Below are 24,302 nucleotides of genomic sequence, written 5' to 3'. Positions count from 1 at the left end.
CATTTTGCACAACTATAGCACAACATCATAACCAGGATATTTATTGATATTGCTAAAAATCCACCGATCATATTTAGATTTCCTTTTCCCTTCTGTATTTCCTAAAATTTTCATTTATTCTTGGAGTTTATTTGCTTGGATATGGAACATATTAGTATATTACTTCTCTACTTCACCCCCACTTGGGAGTTAGTAATATGGACTATTACCAAGTCCTCATAATTCTTACCACGTGCTATACACTTGATATATTGATAGTGTTCTGACCCACTACTGATACCTAATAATAGTGGCGTTGCATGGTGGCAATAGTACCTATTGTATATCCTGAGAAAACTGGAGCATGCCAGACCTCAGCATACCTACTTCCACACCAAGAGACAGTCACAGTCCTAATCCTTTTCATTGGAATAGCAGGGCCTTCGTGCAACTGGCTACTGGCCCTTGGTAGTGACACAAGGCTAGTAATAAAAGAAATTGATATTTTTTCTTAAACGGGAAAAATCACAAACACACACACACTAAATCTGCCAAATAAAGTAGTTTATAAACTCCTGCAATTCAGAGACAGGTAACCCTTGAACGGTTCATAACTGGATGTCAGGTTACAGAGCTGGCTATACCACTGCTATGGCAAAAGCTGCTTCTTTGGTGTTCTAAAACAGCCAGCCCGCATTATATGCTGCAGAGAGGTCTTTATTTCAACCACATTTAACTTTTTACAGGATATAATAATACCCTGCAAATTTCACCCAGTGCCTGCAGCACTGCTGATTTTTGTTTGCTGCTCTGAAAAAGCACTCAGCCAAAGAGACTGAACTGTGGCCTATGGGCCAGAATTCATCAGTTCTTTATTTTAGCAGTTTGAATTCCCTGTTAATGATTTTGCACATTAGCAGCTAATCAAACAGTTTAGATAAGGCTGAGAAGAAATGCTTTGCTATATTCACTCAGAAAAGAAACAAGAGTAAGGAGAAAATAAACTTCTGTACCATCAATCAAAATTACGGGAATGCAAAGTAAATAACAGCAACCGAGAAGTAGAATATAATGTTGTAATTATATAAATTAAGAAGCTGGAGAAAGAACCATAGGTTTTCTTTTGCTTCTTCTTTATTTTTTAATTTTAATTGCCGGGTAGTTACCACACAGCGTTATATTCATTGCAGGTGTACAATATAGCGATTTAACACTTCCCGAACATTCCTCAGTGCTCATCATGATAAGTGTACTCTTAAGCCCCCTTCACCTATTTCACCCATCCCCCCACCCCCCACCCCCTCTAACCCTCTGTTAGAACTGTAAGTTTTCAAGTGAGAAAATAAGTGAAAAGGTCCCCTCAATATTAGTGAAGCAAAGATATACCATACAAAGGCCAGAGACTTTAAATGGAATGTACTTAAGTATTATGTTAAAAACACTTACTTCTGAAAATAAACACATTGCAAAAAGTCCCTGTGAGGAGGAAAAGAGGTAGAAAGAAAAAAAAACCCAATATGACTTTAGTGCCCCGATGGACCTAGCACTGGGGACATTACAAATAGCAATGAAAAGAACAAAGAACTAGGTATTACGCCACTGGGCTTTGTTGGGTCAGTAAAGCCAATGAGGACCAAGTGCTTGACAAAGTGCTTTTTTGTTACTCAACAGAATGAGGCACTTAATAAAGCCCTCCTTTTTTGGACTAGGGAACTGAGGGTAAGGGAGTGCAAACATCTTCATGCAGGTCTCAGAGCTAGGAAATGGTAACCAAGATTCAAACCCAGGTCTCCTGTGTTAAAAAAAAAAAAAAATATATATATATATATATATATATATATATATATATATATATATATATAATATATATATATGGTTTTCTTACTAGGACTGACCTCACTGGAATGGAGAATTTCTGTGCCAGTTATCAGATTTAACATGTGTATGCAGAAGAGATGAGAGAATAGTCACATAATGAAGAACTAGAGAAAGTGACATAACACTGGAAGAAAATGGCTTGAGTAAGTGGCAAATGGCAATGTGAGAGAAAATGCTAGGACATGGAAACATTCTTTCTATAGAACTCCTCATGATTTTCTCTCAGATATGAAGGTTCTAAGGTACCATTCAGTCACTTTGAGTTCCGTTTTCTAGGCTCACTAAATTCTTAAGGTATAAAAGAATTTGCAGATGTAAAAGCAGAACCTCAAGCAGATAACTGAGACTCCAGAAAACTAGTGAGGATAATGTTGAACTGATTTTTCTGAAAGCCAGGATGCAGAGAGATTTCTGCAACAACAGATCTCAGCAAGATTCCATAAGGCACTGATGAAGAGATGTCTCGTGAGCTGTTTGGGGGTGGGGGGTGCAAATAGGAGAAGATTCCCAGAAGACCACATCTCCAAGAGCAAAACTTGCTAAGTCAGCCACTCAACTATTCAAATCTTACAAACAACATTTATGAAGATATGGAAGGCATGCTCATCAAACAGACCTGACACAAGACTGGGAGGGACAGCTCATTCTCTAGTTAATTAAGAATAAAATAATATCTGTAAATTGTTAAATCTAATATGGTGAAATGTAACTGGAATAAAGTCCTGAATTCAATATTTTAAAAACACCACATAAGTATGTTTCCAGTAAAAAACTTGAGCACAGTTTTATGAAATACATTTGAAGATCTTAGCAGCTTCAACATATGGCAACAAGGTGATATGACTGCTGAATAAAAGTGAATACAATCCTTTTACATTCACAGATATCTAAAATACACATGAAGGACAGTAATTGCATTGCCGATCAGGTAATAGATGAGGTATTGTGGCCACTTCTCAACCAAACACCTTAGAAGGATGAGAAATCAGTGTGCCTTCAGATACAGTATGATGTCAGCATAAAGGTTGGTTGAGAGCCTGGGGATATTTAGTCTGGAGAAGATAAGACTTCCTTCAAATATGTAAGTAACTGACATGGATAAATGGGAGTAAGTTCATCCTGCATTAGGTTGTCATGAAGGTGGAGTTAGAAGACTCAGATTTGAGTTTAACATAATGAAGAACTTTCTAACTCCTAGATGAGTCCCATAATTGGAAAGCATGTCTCATATCATAGGGAATTTCCTGGCACTGAGATTTCAAGCAGTGGATGACTGTGGAATATCTTGTAAAGAGGTGTCTGCATTAGGTAGGAAATGGGAGGTGAGCTCTCTGGTGCACATTTGCTCTTCTGGGTGCCCAATGTCTACTGCCCCATGTTGTTCTAATGAAACCTCCATGTTTGTTTGGTTGACCCAACATATTCTGAGCCTCACTCTCAGCCCATTTGCTTCAGATGATGTCAACTCTACTCCCAAATTCCAGGGACAGAACAAAAAACTTTCGGCTAAGCCAAAGAGTGGATATCATTCTTCTGCCGCAAGGACTGGTTTGGAGATGGAGGAGATGTGACTAAGTCAGACCAAAAAATATGCTAAAAGACTCAATTTAAGGATTTTCTGTTGACCTGTCAGGGACACAGATGATCTCTTTTGTGAGACTAGTGTAATAATGTGATTCTGAAGCTGAGAACAGGGAGAGGATCAATCAGGGCCCAGGAATGGAACCAACCAGGGGAAAATGTATTAAAAAATGGATTTGGGTGATGTTGTTTGGACGAGCATACCCTTCAAGTTTTCACTTATATGAACTGATAAATTTCCTCTTTTCCTAAGCTAGTTTGTGTTGGTTTTCTCTCTTACTGAAAGAATCCCAAGTGATACAACTTCCAAGATCCCTTCCAACTCCATGTGAAAAAAAATAATAAATGATATAAAGGAAAACAACTTTTAACACCTAAAAATTAGGGGTAAAACCCTTGATTTAGTTAAATGGGTATGTGATGTGGGTCCTGCCTACTGGAACCACAACCATAGCTGAGAGAAATAAAAGAAAAGCCAAGAAGCAAGACTTGACAGTCCTCTGATTTTAAAGAAAGAGACCCAGGAACAGCTGTTTGGAGGCAGGAGCTACCCAACTCCTGCTGGGAGGCATTTAAACTTGAAAAAGCTCCAGCTGTGACGCTGCCCTAACACCAGGACAGACAAGAGGCTCTTAAAAGTTTTCATTACACCCTGCTGGTAATAGGCATTTCTTATTTCAGCGAGAAGCTTCTTAAAGTAGCCATATTGAAGTCAGGGACAGGCAGGGAAGAAAATGGAAATCAAATGGAGAAAGGGAGTGACAATCACCTTTCAGGAGGTTAAGTGGTTTTTATTATTATTCTTATGTTAGTTTGGTTGCCATGCATAATTAGCATGGTTAAATAGAAGAGTAAGGGGTGATCAGGGAAATCAGGGAGAAATGAGGAGTAACGGTACTTATAAAAACAGCCGATATGATGACACCAAAGAGCGTTGGGTACTAGTATTAATTAGGGATTGTTAATGCCAAGCGCTGTCTGATAGTTATAGAATGACCACATCCTAGAAATTAGGGGATACAGAGGGCTCAGATTTGATTTAGAGCAAGTTCTGGCCTTATGGAAACTATAATTTTGTGAATGTGAGAAATATCAGGAAGGGAAAAATTCCAAGGAAGATGACGAATACAGGATTTCTCACTGCTCTCTTCAAACAGTTGGTAGCAACAAGAATGCAATTTCCACCCAATCGTTAATGTCCATGGTCTCTCACCAGGACATCATAAATTCTTCAGGCAGGTGTTGTTTTTGTCTTTTTACAATCCTTGGATATTTAATGAGGGAGAACAAAAACTATGTATTTTGTCTGTTTTATGTAACGCGACTTACATATGAAGGATGGCCATGCATGACGGTTCAAAGAACGGAATCCACAAATCCCAATCTATTTTTCTAAAAACTAACAGAGTAATCCACTTCTAATTCTCCTCATAGAATAATAGAGCAGACAGTGGTTAAAAGCAGTGAAGTGAGTTCCAGAAGAGAATTCCCTGGCAGGTATGGATTGAAAAGCCTGCTAGAGGCCAACAGACAATACAGGAGAAACACAAGGAAAGAGAGAGAACGAAATTCTTAACATCCGAAAGATAAAGATGAATAAAAAAGAAGAAAGAGACTTAACGAGTTGAATCAGCGCATCTGCTCTGAAGAGTCTTGCATTTTTAACAACACCCTTTTGTTGGTGCCATTTATCAGGATAAACACACCAGGGCCATGGCCATGAAACTGGAATCTATTCGCCCATGATACTGGTTATCTAGATGAAAGCTAGATGCCAGGAGAAAGCAGCTCTTTTGCTAGGACTAACACACAAGTCACAGAAAAGGTTCTTCTGTGGCTCTTATTTCATAGTCTTGTGTCACCCTCTTCGGCCCCAAGCTGGCCTGTACTGATCCTTTGTCCTAGTGAGCTGTCCCAGCCTCTGCTGTTTGCTTGCAGTGAGTATCCCATTCAAACGGAGAATTGGACTTTATCCAATCTAGCTTTAGCCAGCTGAAACAGTGTCAATGGGAGAAAATGACGCTGTAATTTTCTCCCGTGGTAAAATGTGGCTAGAAATCCATGCAGAAAATGTAGCAATATTCATTAAAAAGAAAATATGCTACGATGAATAGAAAGAGTTTGTTTTTAGAAGCACTTGTTAAAATACCATTAGATGTTCGATAATGACTAAGACGATGTAAAAGAGATGTATGACTAGGAATAGTGAGTTCGATTGCCTTGAACTCTAAAGTGATTTCCTTCTCAGATTCCATTTTCAAGTGTGACAACTGGAAAGGACAATTAAACATTAACAAAGTTAGCAATCTGTTTTGAAATGCTGCCTGAATTCCCTCTTCACCTGCACAAAGAAAACCCCATCCATGTATAGTGACAGAGCAGGCTTAGGTAGCATTAGCATGAGTTTAGTCAATATCTCTGAAAATGGAAGAAAAAAAACAACTGAACTATCTATGTAGGTCCTCAATTTCCCAAACAAGACCCTACAGCTGTACACTTGAAAGAAGAAGATTCATGACACTTAATTGATATCTTAAGATTTACCTTCATATGTAAATTTGTGATAAAAACAAATGACTAAATGGATATTCATTACTTAGGAGAGTTGACATAACCTGCTAAATTTTGGACCAAGCTTTTAAAAATACCATCATGTGAATGTACTCACAATCCCATAAAAGGCAGTATCACAAAGTGGGTACCTGGGCCGACCCAGGAGTCAGATAGAAAGGAACTGAAGCCCGGCTTTGCCATTTGCTAACTCCAAGACATGCGCAAAACACTTACCTTCCCTTGGTTTCTTCATCTGGAAAATGTGACTGGTGGTGATAGTAACAGTGCCCAATTGTGTGAGGTGATTTACATAAACATTTAGAACAGTGACGGGTCCACAGTAAACAATAAATGTTGGACAGACATTTTTACCAAAAATCCTTCCAAGAAGATAGTGGAAGGCAGGATAAAAGGTTGGAAAGAGAAAACCAGAGGGAAAAGCAGGGGAATTAGTCCTTCAGTCTTTGGTGCTCTTAAAAAAGAGAAAATTTGAGTAATAAAATTAATCTTTATGAAAATGTGAAGGCCAAGCTACTCTTCCTACACACGTGGTAGCCAAATGGGTTCAACCATAATCTCCAGAAGGCTAATTGTGATCACTGCCATGGAGCAGTCTGCTGGAAAAGGGGAGTTCAATTGCCTTAGAACGGTTCTTTATGCAGCATATACACGGAAATAACAAAGTGCTTCATTGTAGTCAACTAATTATCTTTTCTTGGTTGATCGTTTCTCATGATACACTTTCTCTGAAGTCTTGAAATGGCTCAGCAATGTACTGTCTTAACTGCCTTTAATATCACTCTCCTTAGGAATGTGAAGGTAGCTTCAAGGAGGAAGTAGGAAAACGGGAAGCAGGTAGGATCACAGATTGTTACTGCCTTCTTTCCATAAACTAGATTGTGAAACTGTTTTAGTTTGTTTTAAAATGCACAAGACTTCCTTTCTGCTACTTATCACAGTCATGCATTAAAAGAATAAATGTGGTTTGCTCACAAAAATCAAGTTCAAAGAGAACCTTGGTATTCTTTTACTGTTTAACAAAAAGTGACACGTGCTAGATTTGTTTTCATTTACTCCCTGAAGGAAAAATATTACTTACTTTCCATCCCAGACATGGTCACCTCTGTGGAAAATCACCAGGTTATTCTTCAGGTCCAGAGCCACCCCAGAAACCTGGCCTGGTAGCAAGTATACTCCAGGCCACTCCAGTGCTTCTTCGATATGGAAATCTAAAAAGATAAATCCATACATGTGCTATAAGAAGGAAAACCAGTACAGCGTCATGAAGACTCACTGTGGTTGTGAGAAACTCATGCAGTACTGTCACTAGATGCAAGGGAAACAAAATCAAGCCATGCTCTATATCAATATACCACATGCACATGCCAGCCAGCTTCCCGAGCTACAAGATAAAGAAGTGCCTGTGAACTGGTTTGGGGACCGTATGCCCACTTTCCCTGTCGATAACATGCCTGTAAAAACAGCTTACCATTAGGTCATGAAAGAGCAAATCTGAGCCTGCTTTCTTCTGGATAAGACTCTTCTTTAAAATTCGTATTTTGGGGAAATATGGCAACATGGACGGCATCATTTTAATTCAAAGCTTTTACATGTGAATAAATAGCAAGCATGGACAAGAAGCCTGTGTGTCTGTGTGTGCGCATGAGTGATCTAACTCCTATGTAAATTCTGGATGTTCAATATACATGAGACCCTATAATAAACCATGACTGATTACCTCTTGTACAAGGAACCTATCTGAGATACCGATCTCATTCCTCTGAACGTGAGTGTTCCTGTAACAATGGGTACGGAGAGACACACTTTCATTGCTTGTATTGCATGGTTTCCTACCATCAGAGAAGGGAAACCTAACGGAAACTTTGTGACTGGACAATTTGCAAGGTATTTTCATTTCTCATCAGAATACATTTATACTTAGAGAACACCTGGGTTATTTGTGTTAATTCCTTTTATAAATGTGCTCATGAATAAAGAGGCATGGTGTATGGATTCGCTCTACCAACTGTGCATGTAAAGTTATGAAGATACTGTGAGATCTACTGTAGCAAGTGTCAATATTTCTTTCTCTCTCGAATGCTTCAGTAAAGATGCTGAGAAGTAGAAAAGTAGCAATTCGAGTCTCCTCATTTCTCCTTCCCATCTTCTGGAGGACGTGGCCACATGCAGTGGAATCCTTAGAGACAGGAGCTACAGACTGGAGGAAGAACGGGAGGCACAGGACCTGGATAATGAGCCTCTGCAAGCCTGAGACGATGCTGGGGTGAGGAAACACACTCGACGTAGCTTCCCCAACTGTACTTAAGGAAACAGTACCACCTCACTCAAAGTCTCTTTACCCTTGCACATTTAATTTTTCTTTCGTAAAAATTAATGAGACAGCACAAGGGAATGCCTAGATCAGTTCTGCCTACAACTTTGGCTGAAGCATCGTCAACGAGTATTCCCTAAGTGTATTGTCTATGTAAGTCATTATGCTAGATTCCGGAAGCACAAAGAAGTAAAATATGGTTTTTGGCCTTGAAGAACGTGTAGAATGAAATGAGAGAGAACGGAAACCAAATACTTATGACATGATGCAGTGCCAGAACACAGGGAAGGGTCCGTAATCCTTCCTGGGGCTTGGCTGGGAGAGGGCAGGGTGAAGGTCACACCTGGGAGGTTTCCCAGGGAAATAAACACTTGTGTTTGCACTTAAAGGTAAGTGGGGGTTCGCTGAGTGCAGAAGACGGCAGAGAATATTTCCGTCAGAAAGTTCAAAAGTGAGGATGTTTACAAGCGCAGAATGTGCTTCAAGATCTTTCGGTAATCCGGAAAGATGCCTGTGTATGTCTAGGAGGCCTTAGGGCAGCGGCAGGCAGGATTCACAGACCTGGAGAGCTAGTTTAGACTGGACAATGTGCCTTATACCACACGAAGGGTTATGGATTTAACAATGAATGAATGTGAGTCTGAGCTGCGGTGTCTTGATCTCTACGATGATTCATTCTGAGGCCTGCTGCAAGTATATTATTAGTAGCAGTAAAGCACAGAGTTTGGGAATAATTTACTTTTGAAATACATTAGAGCATACGAGAATGTCATTGTCACTCACGTGCTCTGATACGCCTTCTTGAGTTGAAGAGAAAGGGACAGAGTTGCAGCTGGTACGCTGACATTTGCAAACAGTTCTGGGCACAGCAGTGGATGTGAATGGGGCTGCTCAGATGAATAACATTCATCATCTATTACACTTGACATAATAGGAAAGAAGGACGCAAATTGCTGCTCCAGGCAACTGGGAGCCCCTGAAGGTTTTCAAGCATGGGGCGACATGATTAAAACTGTGTTTTTGAAAGTGAACTCTGGAAATAGTGGTATAAGCCTGACAATTAGATATGTCTAGACAGATCAACAGATGGATAAATCATTCCCCAAAGAGAATGTTTTAAATTATTTTAAAGTTGCTTGAATTTCAGGTTATATGTCATTCATTCTCATCTCAGTTACAGCTTGTCCATTTGGTGGTCATCATTCTGTGCTCATTCACCGGCTCCTGAAGAGTCTGGATGGGCTTCCAGGGAACCTTGAACATCATGACAATGGATATATTGAATTGCTTTCAACAGATTCTCAGAGCCCAAAAGCACTGCAACCAGATGGAATTTCTTGAGGGCAGGGATCATGTCGTATTTACTATTTTCACCAAGTCTCACGCAGGGCCTGGCCCACTGTAACGGCCTAAGAAATACACTAGATGGAACTCTGTGATCCAGGCTCTACTTGTCTACATTGCCAACCAGCATTTAAACATGCTTATCATCTTGTAATTCCCTTGTACTATCTCTTTTTACCCCAGCACTGTGCTGAAGACACTGTTAAGAGACTCAATAAAAATGATAATTGGTTAATTATTTTCATTCAAGAAAAGAAATAAATATCATGTTTCCTGGAACATTTCTATTCAGGGGTTCACCGACAGGCACCGGAAGCTAGGTGCTTGTGAAGGTCCAGAGATACTAGTTCTGATAAGAAATACATGCAGTGACCAAAATAACTATACTGTCTGGGGACAAATGTGAATTTCATAAAATATTGGAAATACTGGGTAATAAACTTTAATCTGGCTATGAATGATCCCAATTATCACTGACCTTAGATTGGCAGGCACTCAAAAGTCTGCAAAAAGCAATGACTGAGAGGTTGTTAACAGCCTATTTTGTTACATATGAGAGTCCCTTTAGGTTGGAAATTTTCAAGAAGGAAAAGCAATGTAAATATCTGGAAGGTACTTATTAAAATGTATACTTTTGGTGAATTTCCAGAACAGTAAAGGTAATACGTAAGGAAATAAGAAGGTTAATTAACGCTGCGAGCAACCTGGTTCTTTTAGTACTAAGTCAATGCAAAGGAGAACTACTTTGTGTGTGGCAAAACTTTTGGAGAGATTGTATTTTGTTAATATATTATTTATATAATATTATATATTATTTTAAATTTCATTTTCAAATACCATAGCACATTTAATTAAGACTGCCTACCCAAGACCTCAAAAATTCTCAGGATCTAGGTCCCTGTGTTCACTGGAAATTCTGAAATAGTTAAAAGGAAAACTGAGTTCATGTTCTCTTCTGTGAACGTTAGTTTGGTTGACTGATGTTTTGCTTCCAGTGTCACCATCCTTTTCATCATTAGGTGGTTAAAGGCTGTGACCTTTAAGATGAAATGATCAAGAATCCAGGCAATCATTTAGGACCGGTGGTATGTGTATATGGAATTCATACTGAGGTTCTTCCAATCCCCGCCCATCGTTACAGGAGAATCACAGAATGCTAGTGCAGTACTGGCTCATCCCAGGTCATTTTCTCATTTCACAGGAGAGGAACTATAGGCTTGGGCCAGACTTCAGTCATCAATATCAAGGATGATTATTTCCTAAACCCCAATTAAGAAATATTTCAAATCCTTATTCAAAAAATTATATGATAAAATATATTTGCGTTCTAACTTAAACTTAATATTTTCAATCATGGAGAAGTTAAAAATTAGAGTTCAGATTTAAGTGATTCAGTAGATGACTAATGTTGTAGCCTTACAGTGTTAATTTGAAAATTAACACAAATTTCTTACACATGACCTTGGGCAAACTATTCCCAAATCTAAGTGTCAGTTGCCTTAAATTCAGATGTCAGATAATGGGATTATTTCAGAAGAATTCTTACATGCATTATAAAGGTAGATGTGCAGCCATATTCTGGCTGTATATTCAGGAAAAAAGTTACTACTTTCAGAAAAAAATTAAACATTACTATTAAAATTGTATCAGTAAATCACTAAGAATTAATGAATTATACCTCTCCGAGAGAGATTAATGTTAGTGATCAATGCTGCTTTCATATGAAATTATTAATAAGCATTTAAAAGGGCATTCATTCATCTGTGTTACAGAAGAACTAACAGAATTAAAGTTGAGAAAAAATATAATTTCAAACCCAGAGCTGTGATTTCACTTCAGTGGAACGGGGCTCTTCACACTTAATTTTAAGTAAAAGACCCTGATGAAATCACTAGACAGCTTCAACAAGAACAGAAGGCAGTGGTGGCTTTTTCTATACTTGCAAATTCTCATCTAGTGAGGAAAAGATGCCTTATTTTGGTCAGGGATTATTATTCATCAGAAGTGCCAGCAGTAACTATAATTAACTGAAACTACAGGAGAAATATTTATCCCCAAGTCAGAAAGAAAATAAGACTTAAATTATAATGTTTCATTTAATGGGGATGAAGTGAGGAAGAGAATTAAGACATAACTAGGGCTCAAAAGCACTAGCAGAATTTCTTTTCTTTTTAAAATTTAATTGCAAATGAGATCTTCAACTTGGTCAAACGTTTGGATACTGACTGAGAAAGTACGATCAAAAGTAATCTACACCTAGGGGCGCCTGGGTGGCTCAGGCGGTTAAGCATTTGCCTTCAGCTCAGGTCATGATCCAGCCCTCCACAAGCCCCTCCACAAGCCCCTCCACAAGTCCCCTGTTCCCTGCTTGGGCTCAGTGGGGAGTCTGCTTCTCCCTCTGCCCCTCCCCCTGCTCATGCTTGCTCTCAAATAAAATAAATAAAATCTTAAAAAAGAAAAAGTAATCTACACCTAGTGTTAATTACAATTGTAGATGAGATGAAATGATGGGATGATTGGACAAAAACCAGCCATCATAATGATGTAACGTATGGTGATTAACATAACAATAAAAAAACCAGCCATCATGCTTCCCTCTGGCCTTCCTTCTTACTATTATGTATGTATGTATGTATGTATGTGTCTGTCTATCTATTTTGTGTTATTGTGAGAGGCAAAATAACAGTGATTAAAAACCAAGATTTGGAGCAAGTCTGACTGGCTTTGAATTGTGGTTCCTTGAACTATGGCACTTGAGGCATGTGACTTAATCTTTTTATGCCTCAGTTTCTTCCTCTCTAAATGGGTTTATAAATAGGGTTGTTATGGGGATTAAATAAGTTAATGCCTCTAAAACACCTCGCCTGGCTCACAGGGAGGGCTATGTATGTGTTTTTATTATTTTATTATTCCCTCCAGAGAGAAAATTCAGCCAATTGAATGCTTTCTTTTACCCTGGGAATCCCGTAAGATGTGAAGAACTTAGCGGTAAGTGTGTGACTGAAATATGTTAGAAGTTTGGACTCTGAGTGAGTTAAAAGTTGTCCATAGAAATTAAGTAAAATCCAAATATTCATAAGAATATTTAAAAAGTCTGTGAGTTCTTTTAACTGATAAGAAGCATCACACAAATGCAGATATTATTTTTTGATGTCCAGAGGTATGCAGTATATGCTGAATCAGGCTAGCAAATAGTAGTCCAATCAAATCTGCCACCGAGAATAGCAATCTGTAGTTTTAAATTTATTTTTCAATGAGTTTGGTTTCCAGAAGGCAACTAGAATAAAGACTAAGATTTTATACCTATCCTACTAATATTGTTTCATATAGGTATCAGACTAATGGTAGAAACCAAATGTTGTTAAGTGTAAAATGGAGTGTATTTGCTTCTCAGTTTACCTAGTTGAATATTTTCACAACTGTACATCATATATCACAGGCAAACATCAAGACAGATCGATATAAGTGATCAGAGATTTCAAGAGCCACAACTCCCATTACAGTAGAACACTGCCAAGTCATTTTCTGAATTTATCAAGTTGGAGTGCCAAATTTTACAGCTTTCCTACACATTCCAAGAAAATTCTCTCATGGATGCTGCTTAAGTTGAAGTAATTGATATTTAGTTCTATTCCTTTGGTGTTTAAAATTTTGAAATCTTGGGGCACCTGGGTGGCTCAGTTGGTTAAGCGGCTGCCTTCGGTTCAGGTCACGGTCCCAGGGTCCTGGGATCAAGCCCCACATCGGGCTCCCTGCTCGGCGGGAAGCCTGCTTCTCCCTCTCCCACTCCCCCTGCTTGTGTTCCTTATCTAGCTGTCTCTCTGTGTCAGTTAAATAAATAAATAAAATCTTTGTTAAAAAAAATAATAAAATAAAATTTCGAAATCATAATCCAACATGACATGAGTGGTGACAATTATAATCGTAATTATTGTTAATGCATTACAACATTTATTAAGTAGTTTCTGTGTTCCAGAACCTGTTCAAAGCACTTTCCATGTATTTTCTGATACAAAGAAATGTTATCTAACCCTCACTTCAACCCTATGAGGAATGTACTGTTATAATCCTCATTTTTATCAATGAGAAAACTAAAGCCCAGAGAATTTCTTTTTTAAACTTTCCCAGAGATCACATAATTATTGGTGTAGTTAGCATTCATTCAAAGCCAGGAAATCAGGCTCCAGAGCCTGAAGTGTTCCACATCATATCACCTCTGTGGAATGGTTTTCAAATTTTATTTTGGCCAAATGCAGAATCCTTCTGGGGCAAGCTGTATTGTGTGCATGCAGTGCACACACATGTGTGTGTTGTGTGCATGCATGTGTGTGTGTGGTGTGGAGTCTGCAACCACTGCTTCCCATTTGAGGCACGCCCTTTCCAGCAATAGCTGGAAATCTCCGGGCTAGTCTAGTTGCACCTGTCCAGGAAATTCCATGACTATTGGGAGAAGAGTCTTCAGAACAGGCCCACCAAAGGTCACAAAGATAAGACCTTATAAAGGGTGCTATTTGTGGATGTTTGCACTCTTAAAGACACACTAAATACACAGTACTTAGCCATCTTGTTCTTGGGAATGGTAAAGACTTTACAGCAAAGTTGGAAGATTCGGTTGTGCTCATCAAAGAGCTTGTGTCCACTAATACTCAACCCATTATGAGGTGGGAACTCAATGTTAAAGGCAGTCACCAGGGTGTGGGACCATGTGGAATTCAGACCAATCTCAAAGTCTACAAAATGGTGCTGCTTTTGAAACCCTGAGGTAGTCCTGGGCCTACCACACATGGTCACATCCAGATTTTTGAGCTGATCAGTATTTCACTTTGACCACTCAAATCAGTTGTATGGAATCCATTACTGTATTACAGTTCCAGAATATGGTCCAGTCAGTGGAATCTAAAGTGCTGCAGCATAAAATGCACCTGTATTGGGTTGCGCTAGTGCCAAGAACTATGGACATCGGAACAGGGTTCGGAGTAGAAGTCTCCAGCTTCCAAGCAGTGATGGTCCAGAGCTCCCGGGAGGTATATCTTAACTGGGCAAACCTATTAGCCCAGTATTTTGAGCACAACTGCAATGAAGTGTAAAGAACTTTCGTGCACATTCTACTTTTAAGTTCAGTCATAAAGTCCAAGTTTTAAACTCAGACTCTGTGACCTCATCGAAATTGGGTTAACATCTCTAGTGTCTCCATTTGAAAATTAAAATAAGTCTCAAAGATATCTGAAATGAGTATGAGTTATCATATTGAGCAACAATGATAGCCTTACATTTTTGTTTTTGTAATAATTCCATATGAGAAACCACCTTCTTCTTTGAAGCTAATATAATTCCTTACGGAACACTGGCCATTTTAGGGAGACAGTTAATTCTTCCAGACCATTAGGATCCCATTCTCAGTTTTGTCTAAAGTAAAGAAAGGGTATGAGAAAACCAAGGGAAAGTTATCCATCAAATTTATTCCCCTTACTCATGCCCTGGGAAATATACATGAATTAGACTACTAATATATTTTATTAGGGTATTATATGCTAATAACTTCCTACTTTCTTCTTTGCAAATGGAAGCTTCCTGAGGATAGGTCTTTTTCCAGCTTATACAAAGGAATGAAGCATTCTCAATTAAGGTTTGCTATTACGTTGTGTTATGGTAAACAGTGAAAGAAAATTGAAAAGAAAAAGGCCTTCAGAAATAGCTTACCTAAAAACAAGTTTTGCTATTTTGAATTTAATGTTTAAAAAAGTTTTTGAATCAGAGTAGTGAAGTAACACTAAAATAAATCATTTCAGAAAGGAAATACATGCACATTTCCTTTCTATAATTAGGATTTGTGCTGTATGTTTCTGTGACTCATTGTTTTATTTAATTCAGTGACATTTACCCACATATTTAAAATGAAAGGAAATTTCCTGACCCAGATCCTGCAGAAACATTTTCTCCCTGGGCACTGCCATTTTGACCACCCTGTGAGGTATGAGATCTAGCAAGTAAATGTATTGGGGGTATTTTAAATATTTCTTTCTTAGAAAAGCTAAACAGGTTTTAGGAATACAGTGCCTTAAGTCAAACTATGATTTTTAGATGGACACTTATGATACCTATAAATAACTGCCATATTATTTCAAATTCAGGAGTGCCAGAGAAAAGTCATGGAATGAAGTATGCTGCAACTCTAACACTTCACACTTGAACAGAATTGTATTCTCACCAAAAAGGCCCTTCTGCCTTTTATATTTTCGGGTTGTATGAGTTACCATGTACTGTCCTTCATATAGAGGTTCAGAAAGACACTCAAGTCTCTCTGTGGAATGGATAGGGGCATGATAAACTGCAGATTTTCTAGGCACCACACTCAGAAATGTCAATTCGGTTGTTCTCTGATAGGATTCAGGAGTCTAGATTTTTCATAAGCACCGTACGTGATTCTGATGCAATGCAATTTGGGTACCCCCTCTTGAGAAATAGTTTCATTAGATAAATTTAGAAGGAGTCAGAGCAGGGCTGATCCTATTTAAATATCAAGACACAAAAATCTGGGTCCCAGTTAATATCCCATTGAAACTATTCGATCAGTCCCAACAGACAGTGCTTGAAACTTCTGTGTGAGCAAAAGGCACCTCATGCGAATTTTTTTCAATTATAAATAAAAATCAGCTGGGTGTTGACTAACATGGCTTCCTGCAAAGCTGTATTTGAAAACACCAAGCTGGCAGCCGGCGCCATTCCAGGCCACGCGTGGATGGCTGCCATGCACCCATGTCCGTTACTTTTTCAGAGATTATCTCCACATGCTGTATTACCTGGCTTTCCACATTAGCAAGTAACATGAAACACAATCAATATGACAGAGACCACAGCACAGTGAAAGACGAAGATGAGACATCCATAGCTTGCTGGCACAGAAACCTGAAGGGAATAAGGTATTGTCCTCTAAATGTGGAAGCCAGTCCTAGTTAGAAATAAAGAAAAATCTCCAAGTTTCTAACTTGCTGGAGGTCCCCTCAGAAATAACTACTCAATTTTCCAATTAAGACAGTAATTGATAATGGAACTTAAGAAAACAAAGTCATAAAAATGGTTGTATTTTGCAAATCAATTGGAAGAGAATGTTGGAAGTATAAGATTCCTTTGCAAGGAACTTAATTACCTTAAAAGAAGGCAGCATATAAGCATTTCATACACTGAAACTTTGCATATCATGTGCTGAATTTTCCATTTCTTTCCATCGAGCAGAATAGAGAATACCGATGTGGTAAGAATTTGTTACTCTGAATTTCATGTGCCACCCTCCCCAACGTGATCTAGATATTTTTGGCCCTGGTAATTTTGGCTCATCGACTGAATGGAAACGGAATTTATGTGGTATCGGGCCAAAACAACAAACAAAAAAACTCAAACAAAGGTGATATCTGATAACCCAGATCTGAGTAATTTTTTTTTGTTTTTTTTTTTCTGATAAGTTCTTTTGATGGGTAAGTTTTTTCACCCATGTATTTTTATTCCCTTCAGATTTTGCTAATGTGGATGGTAGCATTTCATAGTTTGTTCTTTCAAAGAAGCCCTAAACGCACCTCCTGTGTGTTCTGGTTCCCAGGTGCCTTCACCAGGTAGGGGCTGCTGAAATGACAAAACTCTGCTTTCTGCTGGCCTCAAAGTAGACTCTAGTCTGTGGAATTTGTGAATTCTGTCTCTGACAAGAATAGCATTGCCCCTCTCCTCATGCTCTGCACTCTCTCTGGTATCGGATCCACCAAGATCCTTCTTTTGGACTACGTTTGCAATCTCAGCTACCAGGTCTGATTCTGATTCTGATTCTGCCTTTTCTGTAGGATTATATTTATGCACATGAACAACATCTTCCCTTTCTCCTAGCAGCTTGGAAAGTAGTGAATAGAAATCACCTGTGGAAAAAAGAGAAGAGATAAGGGGCAGAGGGTTGGTAAGATTGCAAAATTTACAAGATTTTGTGCCTAAAGAATACCATCTCCTGATTCGTCATAGTAAGTGAGAGAGAAGGCTGCTCTCAGATGTTCAAGCATGAGGGGGAAAAGATAATTTTCCAGAACAATGAAAAAAGAATAATATGCTTCACATTTCATTTTATATACCACATATTTATTCTGTTATCTCCGGAGCCAGTAACACCAGATAACCTCTATTTGCATATTAGTGGAAACAAAACGATGCATATGTGATTGCATGGCATGTTTCAATAAATGGTTTTCACAGTATAGCTGGATTGATTTGGAAGTTAGAGTTCATCAGATTTCTAAAAATATTATCAACAGCTACATCAGAAAGCAGCTATCTTCAAGGAAAACCCTTTGAAGTTGTCTTTCAAAGCCTATTAGAGGATAAGATACAAGAAATTAAATGTGTATTTTTCAGCATATGCTATGAAACACAAGAAATCTAACACATATGCATCTCTTTGGAAACTGGAAAACCAAAGTTTTATTATTATTATATTGTTGGCAGTGCTACTGTAAGTAGCTCCAGTTGTTCATTTTAAACAAGAAAAGAACGAATTCCAGAAAAATAATTTTGCTAGAAAACAATACTTTAAATCACTTTCAAACAAAAGAAAAAAATTTAATAAACTAATATCATTGGAATGTTTCATCAGTAAAATATACTTCATGTCATTCTATACTAAAAAGTAAACTTGGCTATGATAACCTAATTCCATGACAATAAATTATTTATAAAGCATTATGACAGATATAAGATATGACCATGAAAAGTTCACGAAGCATTTTAATCCTCATCATTTACATCTGTGGCTTTAAATCCATTTACATCAACTATGTGAACGGAAAACATGTTTATGTGCCCAATAGAAACATATATCTGCTTTCCTAAGTCAAACCCAAAGGTAACAAACACTCATTTCTTCTTTTTCCTCACCCTATTCTAAGTGTTGCTAATGAAATTGGTTATGACTGTGGAGTCTTATTGCTTAAGTTTTAATTACATTTATAGTATGATCAGTTAATATTTATAAAATCTTTTTTTATGACCAGTAGGAAGTGAAAATGATAACTGGTTTAGCTGTGGTACATTCCACTAAAGAATATATTATTTTACAAACTGGTGCAAGGCGATATGAAGTCTCTCCAAAATGATGCTAAGAGATCCTGTCATGTTTACAAATAGTCTTGGTTTAATGATTCAAAGTAGGTTTTCAATTCTTGCCCATGAAAGCTGCTTATCCCAGGTGAAATCTTCAATCAAAAAATAATTACCAAATAATAGGGCCAATCTCAGTAAAATGAACAAAGCAAATTACAACTCAACCAAATCTGTTAGGCCACGGTGGCATTTTGCCTCACAGAAAAGAAATTAATCAATTACTGCTAAATTCTCCTGCCCTCCACACTAAACATAAATAGTTTAATGTGCTGTTGTGCGATGAAACATTTATATAGAAAATAAGACGCAAGATTATTTCAGGGACAGACAAAAATTAGCATTTTAAAACTTGAATCCATGTCAGTAGGCTAATATTGATGGAGGAACGTAGACTTGCAACTATGCAGTTACTCAGGTGTGTCCGTAAAAATCTAAAAGCCGTGATGAAATAGCAAATGCAGAGTGCTCCGGTTCCTTTGAAATTGTCATTTACAATTATCACTGGGTTAGGAAAACAAAACTTTAGCAATGTAATTAATGGGCTTGGCTACACACAGGTTGCCCTGGCCTTAAGAAAACAAAGCTTCAGAGCTGCATCTCATTTATAGAGATTACATGTGTGTGAGAGAGAGAGACCACTAGATGGCTATCTCCTACATCCTTAGGCACAAACCGGGGTACTGGATATATGGAATCCTAAAATGTTAAGTGTTTTTCTGAGCCATATATATCTAACCTTGAGTGCAATGGATGGATGAGAAAATAAACAGAGGAAGTTGTGTGGTCTTTACCCCAGTTTCATTTCTCAATATTCCCTTTTTTCTTCTCAGTTTATGGTACAGCCATATGGCTTCCCCTTCCCTGAATGTCAACTCCAAGATGTTTCTTCTTCCAGCGACACGCTATCCCCAGTAACCAACTAGCTCCAAAGCCTTCAGATCTTACTTAGGTTTCACGTCCAAGAAGCCTTCCTTGACCGTCCGATTGGTCTGTGCCCCAGCAGTACTCAGGTCCTTCCCTGGATTGTTACTGCCCAGTGTTGGTGTGTATTTCACACCCGTGTCTGAATCCAACCCTGATGCTTAGTGGCTATTTTGTGTCTTTAAGCAAGTTACTTAACATTATAAAGATAATGAATGACTTACTACCTTTCACAATTATTTTGTAGATTTCAAGAAGTTAACGTAAAAGGCCCAGTCCAGTGTATACCATAAAGTAGGTATCACTGAATTGTAGCTATTATAATTACCAGCAAAAAAGACATAAACTCTAGTTGCAACATGCACAGGCATCTGTTTCAATCTGTTGTTTACCTAAAATTAAAAAAAAAAAAATCACTTCTTATCTCATATTCAAGTATGGGGATTTTCATAATGGAAAAAAAAAAAAAGCCCTTTTAACTTTATAGCCCTCTATTTTCTCACCAAGTCACTATGGCTGATGTAGTGACTTGCTTCCTAGCTGTGCAAAGGAAGTTGTATTTGCACTTTTTCTGTCTCTGTCTTTTTAGTCTGTTTTTGGAGAAAGAACTATCCCTACCCCAGTGTTCTGGAGGCTAGCCCTCCTAGAGCCTTTGCTATGTGCTTCCTCTTCTCTTTCCCTCCCCTCCCCTTCTCTTCTCTTTTCCAATACAGCTTCTTTGCCAAAGACTTGACTCAGGTTAAAAGCACAGTCACTCTGCATTTATCTTGAGCGGTCAAGGAGGCAGGAGAGACCCTCCCCCGACATAGTATGTCTTTCAAACTTTTCTGCCTTCCCTTGTCCTTTAACAAGTTCCAGCACCGTCTAACGGTGCTCTCTGGGCTGATGGGAACAGCCTTATACCTGTGCCCAACATGAAAGCCACTACACACATGGGGCTAGGGAGAACTTGTAATGGGGCTAAAGTGACTGAGGAATTTAAATTTAAATTTTATTGTTTTTAATTAATTTATATCCAAATTTAAATAGCTACATGTGGCTACTGAATGCCACATCGGACAGTGCAAGGCTACTTCACCCCTCCTCATATCCCCTTTTCTTTCCAAAGCCAAAGGCATCTGCTTCCACATCTTCCTTCTCACCCTGTATGACTTCTTCATGAGTTGCTCAAGAGCTCCTAGTTGCCAAAGCCAAGAGACCCTGCATCTTGACCCACTGGTTCCTTCCGAAACTCTCTCCTTATAATGTTCTTTCCAGATCTTCTCCACCTGTTTTCTTTGCTTTCTCTTATTCTTCTGCCCAACATATGAAAATGTTGGTGTTTTCTAAGGTCTTTCCCTGGAATCCTTTCTTCCCCCTGGTGAAGGCCTCTTCCTACTAAGAAATATCAGCCATTCACCAGGCTTAGCTGCTGCCTCCAGACAAATGACCCTCATATCTGGAGCTCTCCTCGTACCAAATTGATATACAAAACCACCCTCTGGAAATTTCCACCTGGATGTCTGTTTCATAGGAATTTTGAACTTGACATGTCTAAAATTGAGCTCTTAATCTTCTCCCCATACTTCACCTTTTTTATAGTATCTCTCTTGATGATGAAATATGTTTTGGGTCAATCAATCCGGAAAACTGGATTTGTCCCTCTGTCACCAGTGAATCACAAAGTCCACTGATTCATCAATGCTGATATATCAACGTCATTTTTTCCCTCCCTACCACCAGGACTCATTTGGGATTCTTATCATCTGATTGGCATGCTGAAATTCTCCTCCCCTCTTCCCTCAGAACTGATTTTCATCCCTGCCTTCAAGGTCAAAGTCTGTCCGTAACGGTATTTAAGCGGCTTTGCCTCCGTGGAGCTGACCTGTGATGGCAGCCCATGACCCCTGGACACCCCTTGGTTATACCCCACCTTTCTCTTAGCTCTTTCAACATACGTATTTCACAATGCTATTCCCTAATTTTATTCTGGCTCCCACTGCTAAAATGACCATGTAATTTAGTTCCCAAACTGGGACAAATTGGAGAAGAAAAAGGGTGTTGTTAATATTTATACCAGGCATGAACTAGGACAGTCCTGGAAAACTGGGATATACAGTTGCCCCACCTATTGCTGGCAGAGGTAACAGATCACAGCTACTTTATAAACTACACATGGTAACAATAGCAATAGCTAACAGTGTTTGTGAGCCTAGCATTACCCAGTTACTTTGCTGAGTTGCTTTATACAATTTAACACATTTAATATCTATAAAATACTCCTTGTCCTCATTTTAGATGAGGAAATGAATGGTGAAGGACGAACCTGCATATCTGGGAGGAAGCTGAACTGGGATTTGAAGGAGCAACCTGAATGAGGGGCCCACCTTCTAACTTATCACTATACTGGATCCAGGTTCCCCCCCCTTTTTTTTCTATAATGGCCAATAAACCCTTTCCTGTGAATTTACCTCGGACTTGACAATCTTACTATATTTAATTTTTTTCTTCTATTTAACTCTTCTGAGCCCAGGTGCTGGTTGTCCTCTTTAACAGAGCAAGTTTCTTTTTGTTCTTTCCTGGCCTGTCTTCTTCATACTATAATATAAGATGCTTATAAACTAGTCAATATCTATCTATGATAGTGATTTGCACAAAAATGGCCTAAAGAATAATGACTGGCTTCCTTTGGTCTGAAAAAGTAGTATCTGTCTCTTCAATAGTTTTCACTTCCCCCAGCAATATACCTTACACGGATGATCAAATTCTGTAAGATTTTCTTAAAAATTTTTTTGTACATTTAAATTATCTGGGAAGGGGCAGGTGAAAAGGGATAAATGTGATTTTATATGAAAAAAAACCGGCTCATTTCTTACCCACTGTCATATTTCCAGTGATTAGTACTATACCTATCACAGCAGATACTCAGTAAATTAATCTGAAATGAATAATAATTTGTTAAAAACGTCACCCTTTGCTTCTGCCATCAACAGAAATAAAAATATTTCTTTGATGATTTTAGGCTGCAGTGAGTCCGTTTCTTTTTTTCCTCACTCAAACTTTGACTTTTATCTTACAAAATGCAGAAATGTTCTAGTTCTTTAAAGCAATTTGGCTGAGTGGGTCTGGATTTGGAAAACATAACTGTGGTAGCAGCTAATGTGTCAGGAAAAAGAACACAGCATAGTAGGAGAAAATCTAAAACACTACCAGTTAAACTCCCAATTCGTTAAGTTGTGTGCTTGCATTAACTACTTCATGACTCAATGGGCATTTTTCTATTTAGTAGGGACCATTCACTATTCCCTGCCATCAACATGAAAATTTCTTTGGTTTACTTTCCGGAATATGGTGAGATAAACTGAAAGAGAAACATATGTTGAAAAATCACCCCATGAGTTTGTTTTTTTTTAAATAAAATGTTTTAAAATTATTGAATAAAAAAATAAGTATCTCTACTTTTAGACAGTGTAAAAATCTTAATTGTGGAGGCATTTAAAAAAATGATCAGGAACACTTTGGTAATCTTCAGAATATGAAGTCCCATTTCCCACACGCGTCACTAGGACTTTATTACCTAAAACAAACAACTTTTGTTATTGCTCTGTGATTTCTATGGTACATGGAAAGTAAACAGAATGTTCATCAGCAGTTTAGCCACTGACAAAATATGCCAAGTAACCAGGCTAATGAGACTGCAGCATGGAACATAACTGATTAATGAGAGAGATATGAGGAATGGAAAAATAAAAGCGTTTCTTCTCAGATTTTAATATTTTGGTTTATAACCCAGTCATATTTGATTTTCCCTTCTGGTTAGTTGATTCGGTTTATTAACTGTTGACTTATCACTAACATTTATCCTACTAGCCTTCCTGAAATAAAACATGATCATGATGACCAGCTCAAGGATTGCAAATGAAGTAAACTTTATTATTTTCTTCTTTTACTGATTTGAACAATCAAAATGCCCCCCCTTTTCTTAAGAAAATGAGACAAATATAAAAAAGGAGAAGTTAGCAGATGATGGGTTTTGCAACTACCATGCGTACAGATGTTTATCAGAAAGCACAACTGTGTGATAAATGATCATTCTCATCTGCCTACTCTGCTATTAGGAAACCAATTCAAAACAGCATCCACTCAGCTTCCCAGAGCCTTGGGGGGTATTTAGAACTGTGTTTGATAGATGAGTTCAATATATAAAGACTTGTGAGCTGCTCATAAATCATAACAAACTGATAACTTTTTAGCAAATGGGGACACAAACAAGAATTGTATCCTCTTTCAAACAGCAAAGTGGCATTGTGGGTGCTTGGAATTAGCCAAGAAGATGTTACTTAAATCATTTGTACTTTATTAGGGAATGAAGGGAGTATTCTATTTTGGACAAAGCAAAGAAATATAAATTTTAGTTATTAAGCCCAGACTTTGCTTCACTCCTCTCATAAATGGTTTACCAACTGTTACTTTAACAAGCTGTTACAGTAGACTACTAGTCTTTTTAACTTGCAACCTTGTTCCCTTGATTCTGCTTATTTGATAAAACATGCCAATGGTAATTCATTTTTGTTAGCATAAAACCACTGTGAAATTATTCTGT

The 24,302-nt window shown here is 38.1% G+C and overlaps 1 protein-coding gene across 3 annotated transcripts in view; it reads right to left on the bottom strand.

Moving 5' to 3' along the window:
* Positions 1–24,302, bottom strand: part of PAM (peptidylglycine alpha-amidating monooxygenase) — a 277,506-nt gene that overhangs the window by 25,677 nt on the left and 227,527 nt on the right. For 2 of the 3 annotated variants that reach the window (XM_088023413.1, XM_088023414.1), the window contains exon 15: positions 7,091–7,220. In XM_088023413.1, the coding sequence (XP_087879539.1) occupies positions 7,091–7,220 (130 nt within the window). Of the gene's footprint in view, positions 1–7,090; positions 7,221–17,238; positions 17,569–24,302 lie in introns of all 3 variants that reach the window. The other variant, XM_088023415.1, reaches the window with a different exon arrangement.

The sequence above is a fragment of the Eumetopias jubatus genome, unplaced genomic scaffold (assembly GCF_037043125.1).
Source record: "Eumetopias jubatus isolate StellerSeaLion01/CBP00866 unplaced genomic scaffold, mEumJub1_p1.0 scaffold_5, whole genome shotgun sequence".
In the NCBI taxonomy this organism is placed as follows: Eukaryota; Metazoa; Chordata; class Mammalia; order Carnivora; family Otariidae; genus Eumetopias; species Eumetopias jubatus.
This window is presented reverse-complemented; position numbering and strand designations above follow the sequence as displayed.